A 25224-nucleotide genomic window follows, 5' to 3' on the forward strand; every position below is an offset into this window, starting at 1 on the left:
AGACTGGTGGGCCCTTTAGGTCCTCTCCACTGGCACAGAAAAGGAAGCACCAGCCATGTAACATGGGCCAACTGACAACATGCAGAGATTGTCCACTGCTGTCTCTTTCCCAGCAGAGGTATCTGAATCATTCTAGATCCAATATGCTTTCTAAAAATTTCATATAGGGAGAAAAGTCTTCTCCTTACACTAGTAGAAATACTTCTCACTCTACAACATTTAGAATTAAAATGCTGACTAAAATCTAGAATTCTCTCATCTATTTCTATTCTATCTTTAACAGACACAGAAATTAAGAAATGATATTTATATAAGTCTCTTTTAGGTTTTTCTTTCTAAGTTAATTTCCATATTCCTTAATGTTTAATTCTAGGTTTCTAAGCTTTTAGCTATTTTGGATATTACATTCTACTATATTCTGTCTGCTTATGACTTAAAATCCAGCTCCTCAAACATGTTGGACAAAATATACTAATCTTTCCTAATAGTGATATACATCATTTGTAAAAGTTGTCTGTGATCTGATAAATAAGATTAGGCAGAGCGGAAGGAGCCCTGGTTTTGGCTGGTTCTGGTTTTGGCCCTGCTGTGTGACCTTGGGTAAATCACTACCCCTCTGGGTCTCAGTGACAGCATCTATAAACCAATGAGCTTGGACCAAATACCCAGATACAGTGGATAATAATGGATACCAAAGGATACTAAATACCCAGGTATTTACAATCTAAATACCCAGATACAAAGAGAGGCACTATGGAAGCAACCTAGATGTCCATTGACAGATGAATGGATAAAGAAGTTGTGGTACATTTACACATATACACATATTACTCAGCCATAAAAAGAAATGCATTTGAGTCAGTTCTAATGAGGTGGATGAACCTAGAACCTATTATACAGAGTGAAGTAAGTCAGAAAGAGAAAGATAAATATCATATTCTAATGCATATATACAGAATCTAGAAAAATGGTACTGAAGAATTTATTTACAAGGCAACAATGGAGAAACAGACATAGAGAATAGACTTATGGACATGGAGAGAGGGGAGGAGAGGGTGAGATGTATGGAAAGAGTAACATGGAAACTTAATTACCATATGTAAAATAGACAGCCAACAGGAATTTTCTGTCTGGCTCAGGAAATTCAAACAGGGGCTCTGTATCACCCTAAAGGGGTGGGATGTGGAGGGAGATGGGAGGGAGGTTCAGAAGGGAGGGGATATATGTATACCTGTGGCTGATTCATGTTGAGGTTTGACAGAAAACAACAAAGTTCTTAAAGCAATTATCCTTCAATAAAAAATAAATTAATTAAAAAAAAGAGAAGCACATAGTATTTTGTTAATTCTATTGAGAAAGTATCACTTGTGGCAAAAACAGTTGATAAGTATTCCTCATTAGCTCCTTCACAAAGATAACACTGGGGGTATTGAGGCTTCTTTGTATTTTAACAATCCCAATTCCATACTGGGAAGGCTCAGTGCTGAAAAAGCCTGAGGACACTGCAGGCCCCCTGAGTAGGACAGGCTGCTGGAGGCTAATGATGAGGAAGGTGGGGGGAAAGGCAGAGGGGGTCCCGTAACACCCAGGCAGCGCAGAGCCCCTGAAGGTTCCCGAAAGGCTCTCGTGATCGCCGCAGACGCTGACAGGCCCCCAGAAGCATGTGAAATGCACTCCGTGGTGGCCATTAGTAAGCTGGGCCATGGGTCTCCATCTCCCCGTGCCCAGACACTGGGCCGCACTTAACGGTTGCTCACAATGTGTGTGAGCTGCCCGAGTGAATGAGCCTAAAGAGCCTCAGCTGACCCCTTCCCTGAGGACCGTGTCCTGGGGGCCCATTCACATCATACTTGATGGGAAACGTTCCTTGGAGCTCCGAAAACAGCAGCCCTGCCTCCCTTCAAGGAGGTCTCAGGGAACTGGGCACTGGTGTTTTCTAGACAAGAGAAGATGAAAGCCTGAACGAGTTAGTCATGGCCCTAGGAGTGTAGAGGAGACCCAGATAGCAGCATGAATGATTTTACAGTGGTTTGGGAGATGTGCTGAAATTCTCCTGACTAGTCACAGTAAAATCTTGCCTGATTTCTTTCCTAGTTTCCTTTATAGTAATTCAATAATCATCTACTATATAAAATTGAAGGCTTATCACATATCTTCCATTAAGCACAACTAACTGTTATCATAAACTTCACTCGTCTGTAAAAAATTCATATGACCTCATTTTTTCTACCTTAGGATCTGATACTTCAGCCAATATCAAACAATCTACAGCAATAGTTTGGAGAACCAAAGGAGAAAGAAACAAAAAGTCCCAAGGAACTCTATGTACCGTTTTTAAGAACATACCGTATACTCAAACTTATAAGCATATTTCTTGAGTCCTATGCTATAGCAACATTTATTAAAACTGTATTGACCACCTGTATTTTATTAATGTTTCCCAAATATAGTTTAAAGGATGATGAGAACTAATGCAATGCAGAAGTCATTTTGACTACTGAAGCAAACAACTGATTCAAATGTTGTATTTTGAAGCTATCCCCCCTTCTATTAATAGCCAAGACTCCACTGCAATTCTTTTCTACCAAAATATGTTAAGAAAAAATCTACCACTACAATCTTTTTGGAATTAGATAGCATATACATAAATAAAAATAAAATCTTTCCATTTTTAAACATACCAGATAATTAATATTTACAGAAACAGAACAAAAAATTATTAAGGAGCATGTTACAAATTATGTTTGATACCTGAAAGTAAATAGTAAAGGTGGTTAGCTAAAAAAAACCTACATTAGATTTATATTTTATATTTAAGTGTATCACCTTGGGTATTAAACATGCTGCCAGCTATCTCTTAATGAGCACCTGAGCTGTCATTTTTAATAACAGACTGACAATTATTATCTATAAGTTGATATTCCCTGAAAATCATCTGTGCAACATTTAGCATAGTTAAGAATAGAAACTTACAGTTCCATTTATTTAAAAAAGTATTATTTTATAATACTGGGCATAATATTATAGAAAATGACATGAACATATATGTACAATGAAAAATCAACATATTCCAAAATGCACAGACCATTTAAATTCACAGCAGAACTTTGTACAAAACCTTAATAATGCTTAAAAAAGATCATTTGGTCCATTAACAGTATATGAGAAAAGTATACATATTCATGACAAAATATAATAACAACAAATAAACCAAATACTTGAGCCATTCTAATCTTAGTTACTTCTCAAATCAAAAGTAAACATTAAGAGATGAATAACATAAAAACTCAAAGTACACACACTATTAATATGTAATACAGACAATCATATAATAATAGCCTATTGTAATTTATTCATTATAGTACTCTAGAAATTATATTTTATTTTCAAATAGCAAGAAGAAATTTTAAATACCTCTTCCACAAAGCTGTCTTTCTTCTCTAGCATTTCTCGTAAAGTCTGAAGAATTTTAATGCACAATTTTTCTTCTTTTTCCATCAGTTTCTTTGTATGGTTAATCAACCTTAAAACAAAACATTAAGCCTTAACAGGACAGTAATTTCTCTTTAAGCTAATATAATAGCATCATATACCAGAGGGAAAAAATAATCACACCATTATTTTAGAGTACAAAGTAAACTAGATACATGTCATCAAAATTTTAAAATTATACTCCAGCTTATAAACTTTGTATTATAAAACTTCTGCTTTATAGTCAGTATACCCCAGTGCTTCTCAAGTTTATTCAGGTAACATACTTTTAGTGGGATACAATACTCTAAAGAGACCAATGAAACAATGATTATCTTCAAGTCTATCATGTGAACTAAAACAAGTTTATTAGGAAAGAAATATGAATATTTGCAATATAGTACACTTTATTATATTGTGCCATACTATATTATTTTCCATGTAGTATATCATATTAACTATATAATAGCAGCATACAACATTGGAGCCTTAGCATTAATGGGATGCTTTCCAGTTTCCATTAATAATAACTGCTATTTTTCACTGCTAGGGCTTGGTATAAATTGGCAGTTTTTGTGATTAGAAGCAAAAAAAAAAAGTAAATTCAAGATAGTCTATCCATTTACTATTTTTGCTATAATTTGGGCAAAGATTCTAATTAATTTTACAGTGGTGACCTCTGCAGCGGAGTTCTGTCAAGAGAAATATTTGAGGTCACAGTTATATAACATCTCCAAGAACTCAGAATCAAATAAGATGCTGAGAATCAGAATTTACAGCTTAGCACATACAGCTCATGTTGTTAAAAAGCTGGTTCTCAAAACAACCCCATGAGATATGTCCTCCTAGAAAAAAAACAAAACCATGTAGAATATAATGGAATGATCTGATTTCAGTGACATAACGGGAATCCTGTGGGACAGAGCCCCAAGGAAAAGTGAGCTTTCACTAGATAGAGGCTAGTCAGAGCTTATTAAGTGTCAGCATGAGGTATGAGCACTTTCCATGAATTTTCTCCACTTATCCTCACAGCAAGCCAAAGTCATATGTTAGGTTCTATTAACAGGCTAATTTTGCTAATGAGAAAACAGAGACCCAAAGAGGTAAAGCAACTTGCCTCTGGTTATACAATTGTTAAGTTGTGGGGTCTGGAAATAGACCGAGTCTATCTGACTTCCAGTAGTCATGTATGGATGTGAGAGCTGGACTATAAAGAAAGCTGAGCACCAAAGAATTGATGCATTTGAACTGTGGTGTTGGAGAAGACTTTTGAGAGTCCCCTGGACTGAAAGGAGATCAAATCAGTCCATCCTAAAGGAAATCAGTCCTGAATATTCATTGGAAGGACTGATGCTAAAGCTGAAACACCGATACTTTGGCCACCTGATGCAAAGAACTGACTCATTGGAAAAGACCCCGATGCTGGGAAAGATTGAAGGCAGGAGGTGAAGGGGACAACAGAGGATGAGATGGTTGGATGGAATCACTGACTCAATGGACATGAGTTTGTGCAAGCTCTGGAGTTGGTGATGGACAGGGAAGCCTGGCGTGCTGCAGTCCATGGGTTCACAAGGAGTCGGACATGACTGAGTGACTGAACTGAACTGAATTGAACCTGACCTCAGAGTCAAAATTTTGAAGCACCACTCTGTGGAGACAGGACATCCCTTCACTGATGAAGGGAGTCCTAAGTTATACACAGCTGTGTCTTATACGAAGTTAGAGCAGAGAGAAAGGCAAAAGCCATAAATTGGACAAAGAAGCCATTACATTTTGTAGGGGAGCTGCCTAGGGCTCACCAGAGAAGGTTTCAGAAACAATGTAACATTTAACTATGAAGATTTCACCTGGCAGGAAACAGTGGAGAGAAGTGATTTCAAAGGGAATGAAAAAAAGGGCAGACACAGAAAAGCTGATGTCATGTCCAGGAAATAAGTACACTCTAACTGCCAGCTGACAGTTAAAGACATGGAAAAGGAGAGTGTAAAAAGTGCAGTCTGAAAAGAAAGAACTGGGAATATTATGCTAAAGAGTCTGGAATTTATAGAAAATAGAGAACCACTGTGTTAAAGGAGCTGTATGATCCTGCCTACCTGTTAAAAAGATGGCAGTGGGAACAAGGGCATGGAAGCATGAGAACAGTAAGAGATGAACAGGGCACACGATGGGGAAAAGGCCTAAGAAGCAATACAGAAATAAAACAGCCATGACCTGGCAAACAATGGCATACAGGAAGTGGAAAAACAGAAGGAAGGGAGATCACAGATGCCTGAAATGTATGAGTTGGGTTAGTAGATGGGCAATGATAGTTTTAAATGACACCTATTTCATGTTGGGAAGGACAAGTGATTTCCTCTTAGACATGTTACATTTGGACAGGGTGCTATGTGTCCATGTGGTCAGGTACATTTGTTGGTCAAAAGTTCTGGCAAGAAACAAAAACCTGCCTCTCTGGAAGACAGTTATTCAGTCTTTTTTTTACAGACTGTGCTGTCCTTAGCTGCTCAGTCATGTCCGACTCTTTATGACCCCATGGACTGTAGCCTGGCAGGATCCTCTGTTCATGGGGATTCTCCGGGCAAGAATACTGGAATGGGTTGCCATGTCCTCCTCCGGGGGATCTTCCCGAACCAGGGATCGAACTCAGGTATCCTGCCTGCATTGTGGGCAAATTCTTTACCATCTGAGCCACCCGGGAAGCCCAAGAATACTGGAGTGGGTAGCCTATCTGTTTTCCAGGGGATCTTCCCAACCCAGGAATTAAACCAGGGTCTCCTACATTGCAGGCGGATTCTTTACCAGCTGAGCTACCAGGGAAGCTCATGAAAATCATTTGGTGGACACTAAATTTCGTTTGACATTTTTCTCTCTTAGGCTATTTCTATTTTCTTTAACTCTTCTTTAGATAAAATATTTAATTCACTAACCATTTGAAAATATTGGTGGGAAAAAATGAACACTTGCTTGGGATTTATACAAAGTGTTCATCTATCAAATAATGTTTGCTTGAATTAGATCATTTGGCTTTCAAATTTTTTCTGTATCTAAGTAAAGAGTAAGTTTCACAAAACAATTCATCATACAAATACATGAATGTGAGTGTATTTATATAATGATCACAAAAAGTTTTTTCTATATGAGATGCATGCTGATATTTTATATTCTTTCCCAATTCTTTTTTACAAATCAATGGTTTCCTCTTCATAAGTTACATCCCATAATATGGGAAACATTAAGCTTCTCCTTCATAAGGGAGGAGTAAGTGTGGATATGAATGAACTACATGCAACCACCATAAAAGCCAATACTCACAGTGACCTATTCTCTTCTCTCTCACTGCATGTGACTAATGTGAAATCTGGTCCTTTCTTGGGGGTTAGCCCTGACATTCTCCAGCAGACCCATCTGACTCAACAAGTCCCAATAATTCAATTCATCTGAGGATGTCAGAAGCCCCACTTAAGACCTACAGCAATTAACGATGTTGGATTCTAATTTTATTGTAATAGATACCCTTGCAAATAAAATTCTTGGCTCCTCCCAGAATTATGGAAGAAGTAAACAGATATCCCCGAGCCTCAAGCCATGCTACAATCACTCACATACAACTGCATAAAAATCCTTTCTCTAACCACTAAACTATGTGTGATTTTTTCTTCCTCCACCCGAATGTAGGACCTGTGATACATTCTCACTATCATGTCACTCTGCTTCTCTCCTTTGAATTTACCTAATATTGCAACAGACTTGCTTCATCTTCAGCACAGGTCAATATTTTCTTGACATTTTGAGTTACTTTACATCACCTTCTCACACACCTATATCCTTAAGTTCTAGACCAGAATTTTCTTTGAGATCGTTGAAATGTTCTATAACTGTGCTGTCTTAGTTGTTGGCCAGTAGCTACCTAGGGCTACTGAGTACTTAACATGTGGCAAATGTCGACTGAGAGACTAAGCATTTTATCTGTGTCGTAATGAATTTAAACTTTCATATTAATAACCATGTATAGTTATCATGTTGACACTAATTCTTGACACTGAATCAGCAAACTCTTTTTCTAAAGGGCAGAACCATAAATAGCTTAGGTTCTGGAAGCCATGCAGACTAGGCCACTAGTCAGTTCAGCTGTAATAGTATGAAAGTAGTCACTGATGACAACACGTAAATGAATCTGTGTGGTTGTGTTTCAATAAAACTTTAGTTGCAAAAATTATCAATGGCCTGTGGGCCAGAGTTTGCCAATCACTTGTTTAGACCATCAAGGCTCTGGGATACAGCTATAGCATCATATGAATATCCTGGGGATAAAATTCTCAGGTTTATTGCCTACTTTTTAACCTATGTTATATATACATTGATACATATTCATAGGAGATAAAGTATATTTGTCAAAGACCCTATTTTTATACTAGACAACATCTCTACTTTTTTTTTTTTTTCCAGTGGCTTCCACAGTCAGCAGTTTTACAGACACTCTAGACCTCTTCATTTAAAAATGCTTATAAGAAGGCTGGTTAGTGCCCAGACAAGCCCATTCTTCCCAGGCTTCTTAAGATACAGTGATCAAGAGTCAAGAATTCCTGATTCTGGCCATAATGTAGAAACTCCACCTGCTCTTCAACATGACCCCTGTAGTCGCTTCTTCTCACCCCATACCTCGTTTTCTCTCCCCAAATCCCAACTTTAACTGGTAAAAGAAAGAAACACACTTCCTGTGTCCCCTCATCCTTCAATTTCTGCCTTACTATGTCACAGTCAATAGAGGCGGCTTTGAGACCATTTCAGCCATACTCTCAACCATACAGAAGAGGCTGTGACAAATAATGGTCAAGGGGGTTGCAGCTTCTTCTGACCCTTCATCCAGATTCTCTCCCCAAGGAGACCATGTACCTCTGCCTTGCCATCTTGAGTCAACATGTGATTACTTGCACAAATTATTCAGTGAAGGGTCCTCAACACTAAGATGCATCTTTCTGGAGCCACCCAAAACTTTCTCTCACAACTGCTTATATTGCCTTGAGAACTGCTCCTTTACCATTAAAATGAAAATATTCTAGGATAAACACATCCACTGCAATAGACCTGACAATACCACAAAAATGCTAAGAGAAATACATAAATGAAAGAGCTTTAGATGAGCCTCATCAAGGCAGCATGGCTGAGTGCCGGGTCGAGACTTAACACCTGGGCCTCAGTTTTCTCATCTCTAAAATGTGGCCCAATCTCTCAGAGCATTTGTGCAGATTAGATAACATGGGTAAGCACCCACAGGATAATAGCCCACAGAGTAAGAACTCAATAAATGCTAGTTCCCTTTCCTTCCTCTTTCTCTTAAAGAAAATCAGTGGCCTTAAACTGAAATCTTTTAAAAGTTCACACCATATAGCTACAGAAAGGACTCAGAACCAAGATATTCTTTTATGTGATATTTTGTGCCCAATGATATATTTCATCTTCAGTAAATGTTAATAAATATGATAACCTGAAAATCACCAAAACAAACTTTCCACTGAATCACACTAATGATTTTGGAAGTACGTTTGCAGGGGTTTTAGACGCTTCACATGCTCTGTGGACGGTCATGAGGCACCAGCAGCGTCAGAAAGCAGGGGTGTCAGAGGTAGGCTCTGGGCGGCAGCACCTGCGGCATCTTGGCTGTACCACTTACTTCGACATGAAAGCACCACATCTTATTCTCGCATCGCTTCCCTCAGGAAACAGCAGTTCTGGGCTGTACAGCACATCCACCAACACTGAGAATTCAGCCTGCATCATTGGGCTGAACTGTTGCTCCAAGGAGGCCACTACATCCTAAGGAATAAACACAAGAGAAGACATGTGAAGACCTGACTCAGATTTCATCCTTTAAAAATATGACAAGCTTATGAATACTAACCACAAATGAGGTGTGGGACTTTCAGAGAAGAGGCATCCTACTTCCCAAAGCACTGGATACGTGTGCTTTAAGCACAGGCTGGCTTTCTGTCTGAATACTTCCTGGATCTCCTTAATCATTTATGTGCTAAAGGAGGAGTGGGTAGCTATAGATTTCTAAGAATATACAGGAAAGACGAAAAGTCAGTAAAGCCACTGCTACAAGCACCACAGTGTCTAGGACTGTAATACAGATAGTGCAAAAGTGAAAGTGAAAGTCTCTGTCATGTCCAACTCTTTGCGACCCTGTGGACTAAACAGTCCATGGAATTCTCCAGGCCAGAACACTGGAATAGGTAGCCGTTCCCTTCTCCAGTGGATCTTCCAGACCCAGGAATCGAACCTGGGTCTCCTGCACTGCAGGCAGATTCTTTTCCAACTGAGCTACCAGGGAAGCCTACAGACAGTGCAGGTATTCCTCAAATTGGAGTTAGAGTATGCTCCAGGAACAGCTAAAAAAGACTTCACGGGTGTCACTGGTCACCTGGAACTGACCGTTTTTTCCAGTGGGGGAAATTCCCTGATATATTACCTGAAGCAGCATTAGTACTATACAACGGTTCTATGACATTTAGTAGTATTTCAAATTATACTTTTTGATGGATGCTATTGATCATCTACCAGTAGCCTTTCCTCATCCTTTTCCTTGCTAACAGAATCTCCGGGAACACTGTCAGGGAGCTTCTCTCCTGCCCGCCTCCCCTAGAGTCAAGGTTGATTGGTTTAAGCCAGTCATGGTCATTCCATTTCCCCTGCCAACAACTGGTTAGGCGTGATTCTGTGACACAGTCCTGGCCAATAAGACATCAAGTGAAGTCTGCTGAGTGTGAGGGTGTGTATGGAGCTGGGGAGTGGGCAGGGCAGATTCTTTAGAAACTATCTATGGCTTCTAAGATAGCCTCAGAGTGTGAAAATTCAAAATACAAGGCAGCCCTCAAAGGACCTTCGAAGACCAGCCTTAAGCTGAAAGTCAACAGACTAATGGTGGTTGGAACCCCGACCAATGGAGCTACTGAATTAAACACCTCAGGAAGAGCCCTAGTTTCAGATTCCTTGCGTGTGAAAAGATATATTTTGTTTATTATTTAAGCCACTTTTAGCTGTTAATTATAGCTGAAAGCAGTCAACTGACATGCTTCTTAAATTAACTATAAGCAATGATAATTTACTGAGCATTATTTAATGATGAAAGCCTCCCCTTTTTGTTTTAAAATTAACTAAGAAAACAAACTGGGAAAAAAAAAAACAACACTCACATAAAGCAATAGTTTATTTGCCCATAACTGTGGCTTTATTCTATTAAGCAGAAAACTGACTGCCAATTGCTGATTGTTACTCTCAGCATATGTTTTTAAGTTATTTTCTTCCTGGTAGTCTCCTGATTTTTTATGACTAGATTTCAGGAGTTAACTCTTGTTTAACTCTTTCCTTCCCTTTTAGAAAAAGTGATCATTTCCCCTTCAATTACTAAATAAGTTTTCTGAGAAATTCCTCATAATAGTTGAGAGAGACTACCGGGGAGGGAAAAAAAAATCACATAAACGGAAACTAGATATTGTACAAAGGCGGGAAGAGAATATGGTTATCAAATGTGACCACAGTTACTGTAGTTAAGAAAACATCACTAAAACATACCTCTGTTTCAGATTATCTCTAGACTTCATTTTATTCTCTAAACAAATTGTGTCCAGGCATCTATGATGTGAGTCTTCATCTCCTATTTCTATCATGGGTCAACCATATAATCTCTTTGATTCATTGTTTCCCCAATGTGAAAACCCAGGATAATGATACTAGCAATTACATAGGCTTGCTGTGATGATTAAAAGTAAATACATACAAGAGCCTCTACAATGTTTTGTAATAACCTATAATGGAAAATAATCTGAAAAATGATCACTGATGTACACCTGAAGCTAATACAACACTGCAAATTAACTATGTGAAGTAGTTGCTTAGTCATGTCCAGTTCTTTGGGACCCCATGGACTGTAGTCCAACAGACCCCTCTGTCCATGGAACTCTCCAGGCAAGAATACTGGGGTGGGTTGGGTTGCCATTACCTTCTCCAGGGGATCTTCCTGACCCAGGGATGGAAACCGGTTCTCCTGCATTGCAGGTGGATTCTTTACTGTCTGAGCCCCAAGGGAAGCTCTCACTACCCTCCGAATTAACTATACTTCATTTTTAAAATGGCTAAAAAAACTAAAAAAAAAAAAGAAAAATCAGCCTCTAACATGTACTGGCCACTCCTTAATGTTAGTAATCATTGAATACCACTTAGCTGCAATCATCACCATGTTGCTAAATTCAGTGGTTACTTTTCTGTCCTCATCTTACCTAGGCATTCTACACACTGTTCCTGATTCGTCAAACACTTTCTACTCTTGGTTCTGTAACATCAGATTTTTCCTAATCTTCCACCTGTGTCCTGACTACTCCTTTACCAATTTCCTGGTCCTTTCTCTTCTATATCTAAGTTTCTTGTGAGGAACCTCATGAAACTGCATGGTTTTGACATCATATGTATGCTGAAAATTCCCACATTTATATTTCCTGCATTGATATCTTTCTAAACCACCCCAGACTCATACATCCATCAGTCTGTTTGACACATCCATACAGATAACTGACATAGCCATGTCTTAAGATTCTCCATACAGAATCTCTTGATTCCAACTCTCCCATTCTTCCTTGCCTTAGCAAATGATCTAATCATATTATACCAAGGCTAATCCTTGATTTCTCTTTCCAACATCCCACAACTCACCCATCCATCTACCAAGCCCCAATGGCTCTAGGACCAACTGTATCCAAAATTTATTATCTTCATTGCTATCTCTACCCCCTTAAGCCAAGCCCCCATTACCTTTTACCTGAATTAATGCAATAGCTAATGAACTAGACTCACTGCTTCTGTCTGGACCCGATAGTCAATTCACCACTCTAAATCCACAGTGTTTTTTTAAAGGTAAACCAAGTCATGCCTATTCTCTGCTAAAAATCCCCAGTGATTTTCCATCACATTTAGAATAAAGCCAAACACTATTATGCATGACAGTCTCTACACGATTTGGCTCCTTATTTCATAAGACTCTCTTCCTTTGCTCACATCTGCCCCAATGGGCTTCTCTTGGTTTTTCAAATCCCCAACTTCATTCCTGCCAAAGCATCATTGCATTTACTCTTCCTTTCTCACAAAGCTCTCTCTGAATAGACTCTTCCTCCTCATTTGGATGTCAACGTCTCCTCAGTGGAGAAGCGCTCCCTCACTACAGGATCACTCTCCCAGTGAGTCCATCATACTGTTATCATGATTTATTCATTGAAGTTTTAATTACCTAACATTATATCATTTACTTAATGGGTTACAATGCATTTTCCATGAGGACACAGACCTCATGGCTCTATCTCCAGTACTTAACACAGTAGCCGGTACAGAGTATTCATCAAATATATATTTATCCAATGAATGCCACTGACTATGCTGAAATAAGTTGAAAGCATGCCCTCTCTATGCTGATTGACATGACCATCTCTCCCCTGAAATGTCTGCTCCTCTGTCTCTCATGAACCTGCTTGCCTCCTTTCTGACTGTGCCTTTTTTCCATCTAAAATTTTATTTGGCCATTCTGCAACTTCTGGCAGCCTAAAAACATGTTCTTTGTTTTCCCTATCACTATACTTTCTCTTTTAGCAATACCAACCAACTACTACCTCCAAATATAGACCTACCTTCCAATACTTTCAGTAGCCAACAAATCTAATTCACTGTGTGTTCAATGAGCATAGCCAACATCCTTCTACTGTATTCTCTCCTTCCGACAGTCCAGGGTCTATAATGTCACCTAGTTTCCAATCATCATGCCTCTTCAATGTCCCTCATGCTCCCTCTCTATCTCCATCTGAGAACCACCAGGTCTGCTGACCCTGCCTTCATTTTTTTTTTATAATTTTATTTATTTAGTTAGTTATTTTTGGCTGTGCTGGGTCTTCATTGCTGTCCACGGGCTTTCTCTAGTTGTGTCAAACAGGGGAGACTACATTCATCTACTAAAACTCTGAATCTTCACCAAGTAATCTACTCATTACCTTGTAATATTTATTCCAGTTCATGTTCTGATCATTCTCCATGCCAAAAACTTTCCTCAAGCCATACTCCAGTTTGTGCCATGAAATCTTTCACTGATTATGTGAGTGGGAAGGTATCTCCTATGGGCCAAATTATGTCCCTCTCAAAACTCATATGATAAAGCCCTAATCCTGGTGCTTTGAGGCTTCCCAATGGCATTAGTGGTTAAAAAAAAAAAATCCACCTGACAATGCAGGAGATGCAAGAGACATGGGTTCAATCCCTGTGCCAGGAAGATCCCCTGGAGAAGGGAATGGTAACCCACTCCAGTATTCTTGCCTGGGAAATTCCATGTGCAGAGGAGCCTGGCAGGGCTACAGCCCATGGGGCCGCAAAGACGGACACGACTGAGCGGCTGAGCACACAGCACATACACACCGACGCTTCAGAATGTGACTGTATTTGGAGTCAGGGCCTTTACAGAGGTAATTCAAGTAAAATGAATTCATATGGATGGACGCTACTTCAAAATGACCAGTGTCCGTGTAAGAAGCAATTAGGACAGAGAAGTGTATGTGCACAGAGGGAAGACCATATGAGGACACGGTGATGAGCATGCCACCTGCAAGCCAAGGAGTGAGACCTCAGAAGAATACAAACCTGCCAACACCTTGATCTTGGATTTCTAGCTCCAGAGCTGTGAGAAAGAAACTTCTGTCGGTTAAACCACCCAGTCTGTGGTATTTCATGATGGCAGTCCAGATAGAATACAATGCCTCTCTTTACTCAGTGTCCCAGAATGTCCAGGCCAAACACAGGAGTGGGATACTATGCAAATAATTTGGGAGTAAAGGTGCTCACACCATTCTCATCAAAGAAATATAAAAGGATATTGAGACATGAACTGAAGCAAGGTTGTGAAATATTTATTACATGGGTCTTCATAGTAAATTATTCCACCAAATGTATCACAGTTATTATTTTGATATTAAGACCCATTACCTTACTGTCAGAACAATTAAATAATACCTACCCAAAAAGAAAAAAAGAAAAAGACTCCCAACAACTTCTATCTGGAAGCAATGTTTTAAAAAAGATAGTGTTGGTTGGACCTTGTAAACAAGCCTGGTCCCCAACTAGAATTTGATATTTTTAATCACAATTTATATAGCCACATATTTTAAATTATAATTTAGAAAATATTAATGTCATTTCATGCTCTTATTGTACCTGTAACTTTTCAATAATATTTCTGTAATCCCAAGAAGGCCCTCCAAGAGCTTCCTTAAAGCGTGGTCCAGAGCGAGCTGATAGTCTCCAGCCCATGGCCGCTCTCTGCACCATATTTGAATGACTCTTCATGAAAAGAGTATTCACTTGGCTGTCCAAATCCACTGGAATGGCAATTCCGCGATTCTTTGCTGAAAAAGAAAGATTTAAACACTTTCCTCTTAATTTGACTAAAGTTACTTGCATGGTATCAAAACAATTAAGATCGAACAAATATAAAGGAAAAAATTAGACAAATTCTGATATGTAATGTAAAGCATGGTGATTATAGTTAGCCATACTATAGCATATATTTGAAAGTTCTTGAGAGGAGATCTTAAATGTTCCCATTATAAGAAAAAAATTATGACTGTGAGATGATTGTTAATTTATTGTAGTAATCATTTCATAATATATACATACATCAATGACAATATTATATGCCTAGTATATCTCAATAAAATGGGGTTAAAAAACTATCAGACCTTCAAGTTCTGCCATTAAATTATTTTACACAACTACAAAAGTGTTTAACTTGAGTGTCTTAGTTCTTAAGACCAATGATTAAAATAGACTCATTAAACATTCAAGAACTTATTTGATTTCTTGATGGTTAATGTTTAAAATGTACTTTATATAGCATAAATATGGAAAAATACTGTATAACAATCATATATATTTGGACGTTCCTAGATGCAGAGGACAATTAAAAAGCAGACAGAAAATATAGGACAAGATCCTGCCAGTCCATTTTATAAATATAATTCTTGTGTATATGTGTATGCATACACAGGCAAAATGCACAAAACTGCATATGGTAAAACATCTGAGACAAGAAATAAAAAAATTGAAAAGTATGAGAAAATCTGCATTGGGAAATAGTACACAGTGTACATTCTTCTTTCCAAGATCCACTGAAATTTATATTTTAATAGACATATAGTTTTCCCTGGTGGCTCAGATGGTAAAGAATCTCCCTGCAACAGAGGAGACCTGGGTTCAATCCCTGGGTTGGGAAGATCCCCTGGAGAAGGGAATGGCTACCCACTCCAGTATTCTTGCCTGGAGAATTCCATGAACAGAGGAATCTGGTGGGCTACAGTCCATGGGGTCACCAAGAGTCAGACATGACAGAGGAACTAACACTTTCACTTTCATTTCATATCACAATGCTAAAAAACAAGATAGCTTGCAAAAAAAAAAACAGAAATGTTGAGGCATTTTTGCAAGCAGAATGAAGATGGGATTCGTCCATCAGAGAAAGAAGAGAAGAAATTGCTCTGCAAGAGATTAGAGTTAGAACAGGCCTTCTAAGTTTCCAGCCAAACAATACATAGAGTGGACATGGGAGGTGGGAAAGTCAGCTGGCTACTCCAGAAAGAACAACATCTGAATAGCTGGGAAGTTCAGGCCCTCCGGTCTCTGCCTAGCATAAACAGAGTGACAAGCAGCGGAGGCTTCTACCCACAGGATAAAGCTAGAGAAATGCAGAGACATTCTTTCAAGAAACAAGAATACCTGCCTGGAAAGGATGCCAAATGAAGGTGTTAGGAATTGACAGAGAAGCGGAATAGGGCTGGAAGTAACTCCAAAGATCTTGATCAAATAAGAAGTAGAATGCAGGGGAGAGAGGAGGCAATCCCAGTAAAAAGAGAAAATATATCAAAGATTTCAACCCATGGGGAAAAACCTCCTGATTTTAACACTTGTTAGTATTTCCAGCTTGTCTTCTCACACACACACACATACACTCCAAGAAAGCCTGTGTATCATTTTGGAGGGGCCTCCCTGGTGGCTCAGATGGTAAAGAATCTACTTATAATGCAGGACACCCAGGTTTGTTCCCTGGGTGAGGAAGATACCCTGGAGAATGGCTACCCACTCCTGTATTCTTCCCTCACCCAGAATTCAGGGTAAGCCTTGTCATTTACATGAGAAAGCTAGTAGACAAACAGACTCTCAAAACTGCAGTGGGATGTGCAGGTCATCTATAGATCTTTATAACTATGACATACCACCACGAGTCAAAGGGAAAAGCAAGAACATTAAGAATGGCCCTGGGACTTCCGTGATGGTCGAGTGGTGAAGGGTCTGCCTTGCAGTGTGGCGGACACCAGTTTGATCCCTGGTCCAGGAAGATTCCACATGACTCGGAGCAACTAAGCCCATGTGCCACAACTACTGAGCCTGCTTGCCCAGAGCCTGTGCACTGCAACAAGAGAAGCCACCACAACCAGGGAAAACTGGAGAGCAGCAGCCGAGACCCAGAACAGCCAAAATATAAATGAGTATTTTTTAAAAGAGCAAAACAAATATCGCATGTTAATGCATATATGTGGAATCTAGAAAATGGTACCGATGATCTTGTTTGCAAGACAGAAAGAGAGGCACAGATGTAGAGAACAAACATAGGGACTCCAAATGGGAGTGAGATGAATCGGGAGACTGGGATTGTCACGTATGCACTTCTAGGAATGAAACAGACTATCTAATGAGAACCTACTGTACAACTCAGGGAACTCTACTCAGGGCTCTCTGGTGACCTAAATGGAAAGGAAATTCAAAAAAGAGAGGGTATTTACATACGTACAGCTGATTCACTCTGCTGTACAGTGGAAATTTACACAACATTGTAAAGCAAGAATACTCCAATAAAAACTAATTAAAACAAACAGAATAACTAGCCCCAGTGAAAACAGAAATGATTCAGGGAAGCACACACACAAAAAAACATTCAAATAATTCTAATTATTGTCCTCAGAAAATGTGAGCACACACCACATTCAAAAACATAGAAAATAAAAATAAGAAATCAATCTTGGAAATTGAAAGGACTGCACAGATTGTACAAAAGAAATTTCAAAGTTGGCTGAAAAAGATGGGAATAAGGACCCCCTGGTGGCTCAGGTGATAAAGAATCTGCCTGAAGTGCAGGAGACCCAGGTTTGATTCCTGGGTTGGAAAGATCCCCTAGAGAATGGAATGGCTATCCACTCCAATATTCTTGCCTGGAGAATTCCACGGACACAGTAGCCTGGCATATTACAGTCCATGGAGTTGCAAAAAGTCAGACACGACGGAGCAACTAACTAACACTTTGATAACTGGGAAAATTAAGGGATCTTCCACAATACAAAGCATAAAAGAGTCAAAGGGACAATATAAAAAAGTTGGAAATACTTTGTAAAAAAAAAAATAGTACATCTAGAATTACTGTGGTGCTAAATGGAATAAGCATTTGTTATCTAGAAAATTCACTCATGTGAAAAGACTTGAAGACTCATCTATAATGATAGATGAAGTATTATAATAGACCATATTTTAAATAAAATGTGTGAGTGTTAGGCGCTCAGTCCTGTCTGACTCTTTTGCGACTCCCTGGCCTGTGGCCCACCAGGCTCCTTGGTCCATGGGATTCTCCAGACAAGAATACTGGAGTGCATTGCCATTTCCTTCTCCATTAAATAAAATAACTATGCATAAAAATGAGCCCAAGGGAAACTAAAACAGAGAGAAAATTAAATAGGGAGGGTCACCCAGGAAGTCAAATATCTAATAAATGTAAGCTCCAGAAAGAAACATCCAAGACAATGGAAGAGAAGAAATGATTAAGAAAATATAGAAGACAATTAATTACTTTGAGTTGAAAAAAAATGCAAGTCTTAACTGAAAGGGTCTACAGCGTGTGTTAAATAGGATTAAATAAGCATATTGTTCATATTCTAATCAACATGTATAATGCTATTATCTGTTGAATTGTGTCTGCCAAAAAATATGTGTTGAAGTGCTAATCCCAAGTACTTGGAAAGGTGACCATACTGGGAAATAGGGTCTTTGCAGATGGAATCAAGTTAAGTTGATGTCAGATTAGGGCGGGCTCTAATCCAATACAACTTGTGTCCTCATAAGAAGGGGAGAAGAGAAACAGAGAGCAAGACACCATGTGAAGATGGAAGGAGACTAGATTTACGCATTTCCAAGCCAGGAACACCAAGGGCTACCGGCTGGCACCAGAGGCTACGAGAACGGCATGAGCAGATCCTTCTCTAAAGTCTTCAGAGAGAGCATGGCGCTGCTGACACTTTGATTTCCACCTTTTAGCCAGCACTGGCAGATGACATCACCCTTATGGCAGAAAGTGAAGAGGAACTAAAAAGCCTCTTGATGAAAGTGAAAGAGGAGAGTGAAAAAGTTGGCTTAAAGCTCAACATTCAGAAAACTAAGATCATGGCATCTGGTCCCATCACCTCATGGGAAATAGATGGGGAGACAGTGGAAACAGTGTCAGACTTTATTTTCTTGGGCTCCCAAATCACTGCAGATGGTGACTGCAGCCATGAAATTAAAAGATGCTTACTCCTTGGAAGGAAAGTTATGACCAACCTAGATAGCATATTAAAAAGCAGAGACATTACTTTGCCAACAAAGGTCCGTCTGGTCAAGGCTATGGTTTTTCCAATGGTCATGTATGGATGTGAGAGTTGGACTGTGAAGAAAGCTAAGTGCCGAAAAATTGATGCTTTTGAACTGTGGTGTTGGAGAACTCTTGAGAGTCCCTTGGACTGCAAGGAGATCCAACCAGTCCATCTTAAAGGAGATCAGCCCACCGACTTCGATGGGCATGAGTCTGAGTAAACTCCAGGAGTTTGTGATGGACACGGAGGCCTGGCATGCTGCGGTTCATGGGGTCGCAAAGAGTCGGACACGACTGAGCGACTGAACTGAACTGAACTGGGAGGCAATACATTTCTGTTGTCTTAAGGCTCTGAGGTGGGGTCATTTATTCCGGCGGCCCTATGAAATCACTGTAAATGCCAACAGCAAAAAGAAAACTGCAAGAATTTTCGGAGAGAAAAGAGGGTTTCTGCAGAAATTCAGACTGGCATCAGACTTTTCATCATCAATACTGGATGCTAGAAGTCAATAGAATAATATCTTTACAGACTGACTGCTGAACAAACCAATTAGTAGCTGCCAGTGGGGAAAGGGAAGTGAGGAGAGGCAGGGGTAGAGCAGAGCATTGTACGTACATGCAGTTAAGAGGTACAAACTACTGTGTAGAAAATAAATAAGCTACAATGCTATGTTGTAAACCAAGGAATATAAGCCCATAATTTATGATGATCTAAATGGAGTCTAGTCTATAAGAATACTGAATCACTATGTTGTACACCTGAAACCAAAAAAATATTGTAAATCAAATATACTTCAATTTTAAAAGTGATAAAGAGGCAAAAAAAAGACCAATGGATAAAAACAGATTTTTTAGGTGTTTATAAACCATCTAAACTAAAAATCAACAGTGATACCTAAATAAAAACATTTCAGAACAAGCAAGGTTCAGAAATTTTTTTCTTCAGAAAAAAAAATTGATTTTTAAACATTATCAACCTATAAGAGATTTCATTGTATTTGAGAAAAGAATACAAACGTCACAAGTCATAACAATGCAAACCAGTAATCTATAAAGCAATCATTGGAACACAAAGTGGGGAAAAAAAGGTGAAAAATGAACATCTGTTAATTTCCTGATTTTTCATTGTGAAGATAAAGACATTATTTAGACCTGTTATTCAAGGGATAGGGATAAAAAGATATTCTTTAAAGTTATGATAGTCACTAGAAGATTTCTTTAATTAATGGAAATAGTAGGGAAGGAATAAAAAGAAATGAGAGTGAGTGAGAATGAGAGGATCTGGCTTGCTTCATATAGTGGAAGGAAAGTAACAGCAGGGGCAGTACTGTTCCTGTTGGTGAAAATTTTGTGATGCTCACAGATACTTAAAAACTTCTTTGAAAACATATAATTGTAGTTGCCAACACAAAAAGTTTCCAATTTAGACAGGAGCTCGAGCTAAATTTTAAGGAAACAATAATAGCTCTAAGCCAACCCTAAATGATCAATTGTACTGTCCAAAGTTCCCAAGTGAATATTTTCCTAATATTCCTTATAAATTTCCCTTTTCCACAGCAAACAATGTCCCTGCTTCTGTCCATCACATACAACAAAGCAAATGCACTCCAGTCCCATCTGAAGGACCAACAGCCTCAAAATGGCCACATTGCACATATTTTTAAACACTTAATTCTTACTTGACTGATCCACCCATAATGACTGCTTCACACATATGCTGGGTTTGCTCTAAACATTCAAAAGTCAAACAGAAGACAATATTCCTTATATGTTATTTTCTAAGCAACAGAAAACAAGAAAAATTATAGAACTTAAAGTGTTAGTTGCTCAGTCGTGTCTTGACGCTTTGCAAGCCAATGGACGGTAGCCTGCCAGGCTCCTCTGTCCATGGTTAATACATGCTTTTGAACTGCTGTACTGGAGAAGACTCTTGAGAGCACCTCGGGCAGCAAGGAGATCAAACCAGTCAATCCTGAAGGAAATCAACTCTGAATATTTATTGGAAGGACTGATGCTGAAGCTTTAATACTTTGACCACCTGATGTGAAGAGTCAACTCATTGGAAAAAGACTCTGATGCTGGGAAAAATTGAGGGCAGGAGGAGAAAGAGGTGACAGAGGATGAGATGGTTGGATGGCATCACTGACTCAATGGGCATGAGTCTGAGCAAACTCCAGGAGCTAGTGAAGGACAGGGAAGCCTGGTGTGCTGCGCTTGGGGACACAAAGAGTCAGACACGACTTGGCAGCTGAACAACATCAACATAAAACTTAAAATTGCTCAAAACATATTGCAACCCAGTTTTCACAAATGTTTCAACAAAGGGGATAGATTTACCTCCCCTTTAGTAACTGGATATGTTAGATACAACTAACCATCAAGGGTGTGCTGCTAGGAATACAACTTACACAGAGATGTACCTAAGAAGTATTATTCTAATGACACCAGTGAAGATGTAATCCAATGGTGTGTGAGTGCATGCTACATTGCTTCAGTTGTGTCTGACTCTTTGCAACCCTATGGATTGTAGCCTGCCAGGCTCCTCTGTCCATGGGATTCTCCAGGTAAGAATACTGGAGTGGGTTTCAGTGCCCTCCTTCAGGATATCTTTCCAATCCAGGGACTGACCCGGCATCTCTTACGTCTCCTGCATTGGCAGGCAGGTTATTTACCACTAGTGCCACCCCAGCATGTGAAACCCCCCATCAGTGTGGTCAAGAAAAATCTCATCCCCTGCCCCCTCCACATGCATCCCATGAGCTGCTGCCACTATTCCACTATGGCCAGCACCAAGGAGACACCACTATCCCAAACTTTGTTGAAAGGGTGTTTCTGTCCCTCAAACTGAACCACTCTAGCTGGTTTTTTCTAGTCTTCTGTCTTGGCAAAAATTGCACGATATACAATAACTGGCTAAAATAAACCTTACTTTCTCATGCCCAAAGGTAAACTCCAGTCAAATGCTAAGTCACAATTTCTAGGCAATAAAAGAAAATCAATTAAGCAACTGGGGAAAGGAGAATTTGAGTTAAAATAAGTCAGTTGTGTAGATAATTATAAAACTTTTTCAAGCAATTGTAAAAGTATTAATACCTTTAAAGACATGGCCTGAAATAGATTTTTGGCACTGTCAAAATATTATAAAGATTAAGTTGAAAGCAAAACTGACAATGCTAATTTAGCTTTCTATATATTGTTTAACAATTAAAGCAGAAATTTGAAGCTAGGAAAAGAAAGGAATTAATTCATGATCTCACTTTACAAGAACATTAGTAACTAGAATAATGTTTTTCTAATGTAACCAAAAATATGATCCACATTTAGCTTCCATTTATTAAGGTAGAAAACATTCTGATATAAACATCAATGTGAATTGAAATGTGAACTAGGATGTATCTTGGGGGTTAATGGTTTCCACACCTCCTATCTCCAATCAGAAAAAACTAATGAATTACCAACAGTCAGTCATTCTTCCAGCATGTGGCATTAACTCCAAGTGTGCTTTAATGGTCATATAAAAGTTTAAAATACTTAAAAAATAAATGTTCCTATTTCACCCCTAAGTTAGAATGCAACTAAGATACTATCTCACTAAGGGTATTTTGTCAGAGAATAAGCATATGGAGTCTTTAAAAGAGAGAAGATGGGTTGTTATTAACAATTTATCTTTTACAGTGTTCTGCCCAGAGATGGCTAGTTCTCTAAAATGCATTACCTTTATTCATAGGTATTGTGATTACTGGGCTAACTGACTAATTAGGCTTACAAATCCTGAAAATTCTCTAGATATGACAAAATTACTTAAGATGTAATTGAAATCTATTTTTAATTATTATTCATTAAACACTGCATATTCTGTGACATTTTTAAATTAGACCAAATTACTGGTGGCAAATGGCAAATGAAAATCTCTGAGAATACACATTTTACAGTGATAAGTGCCACAGGAAAAAAATGTTTAGATAGACAAATTGACAGGTTGGGGAAAAACACAACAGAAAGTGTGAACATTTATTAATAACACTTGGTTTGTTGTCAAGCACCCCGTACAGGCTCAGAAGAATAAGAATGGCTAGTGCACAAGAAACATAAGTGAGCAGAGTGGTACCTTTTCTGAATCAGGTCAAAATATCCAGGATAAATCTCAACTGAAACACTAGCATTCTTAAATATGAACAACACTAAAAACGCAAATTGTATCTTTCCTGTTTGGTACTCAATCTACACTTAACTGACCCCTCAATTAAATAAAGAAAATTTTATTACAAGTATTAGAGAGGATGTGGAGAAAAAGGAACCCTTGTGCACTGTTGGTGGGTATATAAATTTGATGAAGCCACTATGGAAAACAGTGTGGAGGTTCCTCCAAAAATTAAAAATAGAACTACCATGATCCACATATTCTACTTCCAGGTATTTATCCAAAGAAAATGAAAACACTAACCCCAAAAGATATATAGACCCCTATGTTCACCACAGCATTATTTACAATAGCCAAGAAATGGGAGCAACCAAAGTGTCTGTCAATGTATGATGAATGGATAAAGAAGATATCACACACACACAAACTGGAAACTACTCAGCCATAAAAAAAGAAGGAAATCTTGCCATTTGGGACAGCATGGACCCATCTGGAGGTTACTGTGCTAAGTGAAATAAATCAGAGAGAAACACAAATACCACCTGATTTCACTTACATGTGGAAGCTAAAAAACAAAGCAAATGAACACACAAATCAAAACAAAACTCATAGATACAGAGAACAGCTCAGAGGAGAAGGGGCTTAGGAAGGGAGCGTAAAGAGTCAAGGCAGTCCAAACACATGGTGAAGGATGGAAACTATACTTATTGTGGTGATCACTTCATAGTGTACAAAAATATCAATTATTGTGTTCCAAGCCTGAAACTAGTGTAACTGTTATATACCAATTTTACCTAAATCTAAAAAGAATATATAATTTTATGAGTTATATAAGAACTAGTATTGGCACACCTGACTATTCATCTGGAGAAAATTAAGTTGATTCCACATCCTCTATCTTACAACTAAATATATTCCAGATAACTCAAAACTGTAAATAGCCACACCAAAAAACAAACAGACCAGGCAAATTAAAACCATGAAAATTCTCAATGGGAATTAAAAAACAACATCTTAGGCTTATCAAGGCCATTCTGAAGATGAAACAAAACTTAAAAAGCCTACAAGAAAATAATTGCTACATGCCAAAAAAAATTCAAATGACAAATAAAAAACTGAGAAAAAAATATTGGCTACTTACAGGCAAAGAGCTCATTTTCTTAATAAATAAAGGGCTAGGCAGACTATTGGAAAGAAAAAAAAAAACCTTTAAAAAGGAAATAAAAAGTGACAGTTGACAGAAAAGGAAATACCAATGACTCGATCATATGGAAAGGTTTTATTTTTTCCCTTATTTGTAAGAAGAGAGACACAAATTAAATCTATATGGATACTTTTACTTAAAAGATTTGCAAAGTTCTATGAATCCAATAACACACCGTATTATCAAGGAGATAAATTATCTCCTGCATTGTTTGTGGCATATAAATTGAACAACCTCTCCAGACTACAGTATCTGTCAAAATTAGAATATCCAGAAATTCTACCCCTAGGTATTTATCTTATTCTTCCTCATGAGCAAAATGATTAGAAACAATATAAATAATAATGGGGTTAAATAAATTAGAATACAGGCACACAATAGGATACTATGCAGCCAATGACAAGAGTAGGATATTCATTCATTTGTATTCACTCAGGTATTTTATTCATATAATAAATATTCATCGATCTACCACGCTCTAGCCAGTGTCAGAGTCTGAAACTCTGTAACAGATAGAGCACTTAGCTTTGTTTTTTACCGAAATATGACTGCTTTGCAGTGTTGCATTCATCTCTGCTGTACAAGGAAATAAATCAGCTATATGCAGACAGGTATCATCTCCTTCTTGCCCCTCCCTCCTGCTCTACCCCATCCCACTTACCTAGTTTTATTCTGCGTTGTGATTTCTGTACATGTTACATTTACCCTCAATGTACT

The 25224-nt window shown here is 38.5% G+C and overlaps 1 protein-coding gene across 3 annotated transcripts in view; it reads right to left on the bottom strand.

The window, feature by feature from the left end:
* Window positions 1–25224, bottom strand: part of ITPR2 (inositol 1,4,5-trisphosphate receptor type 2) — a 563379-nt gene that overhangs the window by 248571 nt on the left and 289584 nt on the right. For all 3 annotated transcript variants that reach the window (XM_043881798.1, XM_043881799.1, XM_043881800.1), the window contains 3 exons: window positions 14710–14900; window positions 9143–9285; window positions 3415–3523 (listed from right to left, as the gene is read on the bottom strand). In XM_043881798.1, the coding sequence (XP_043737733.1) occupies window positions 3415–3523; window positions 9143–9285; window positions 14710–14900 (443 nt within the window). The remainder of the gene's footprint in view (window positions 1–3414; window positions 3524–9142; window positions 9286–14709; window positions 14901–25224) is intronic.

Source organism: Cervus elaphus, chromosome 22, assembly GCF_910594005.1.
Source record: "Cervus elaphus chromosome 22, mCerEla1.1, whole genome shotgun sequence".
In the NCBI taxonomy this organism is placed as follows: Eukaryota; Metazoa; Chordata; class Mammalia; order Artiodactyla; family Cervidae; genus Cervus; species Cervus elaphus.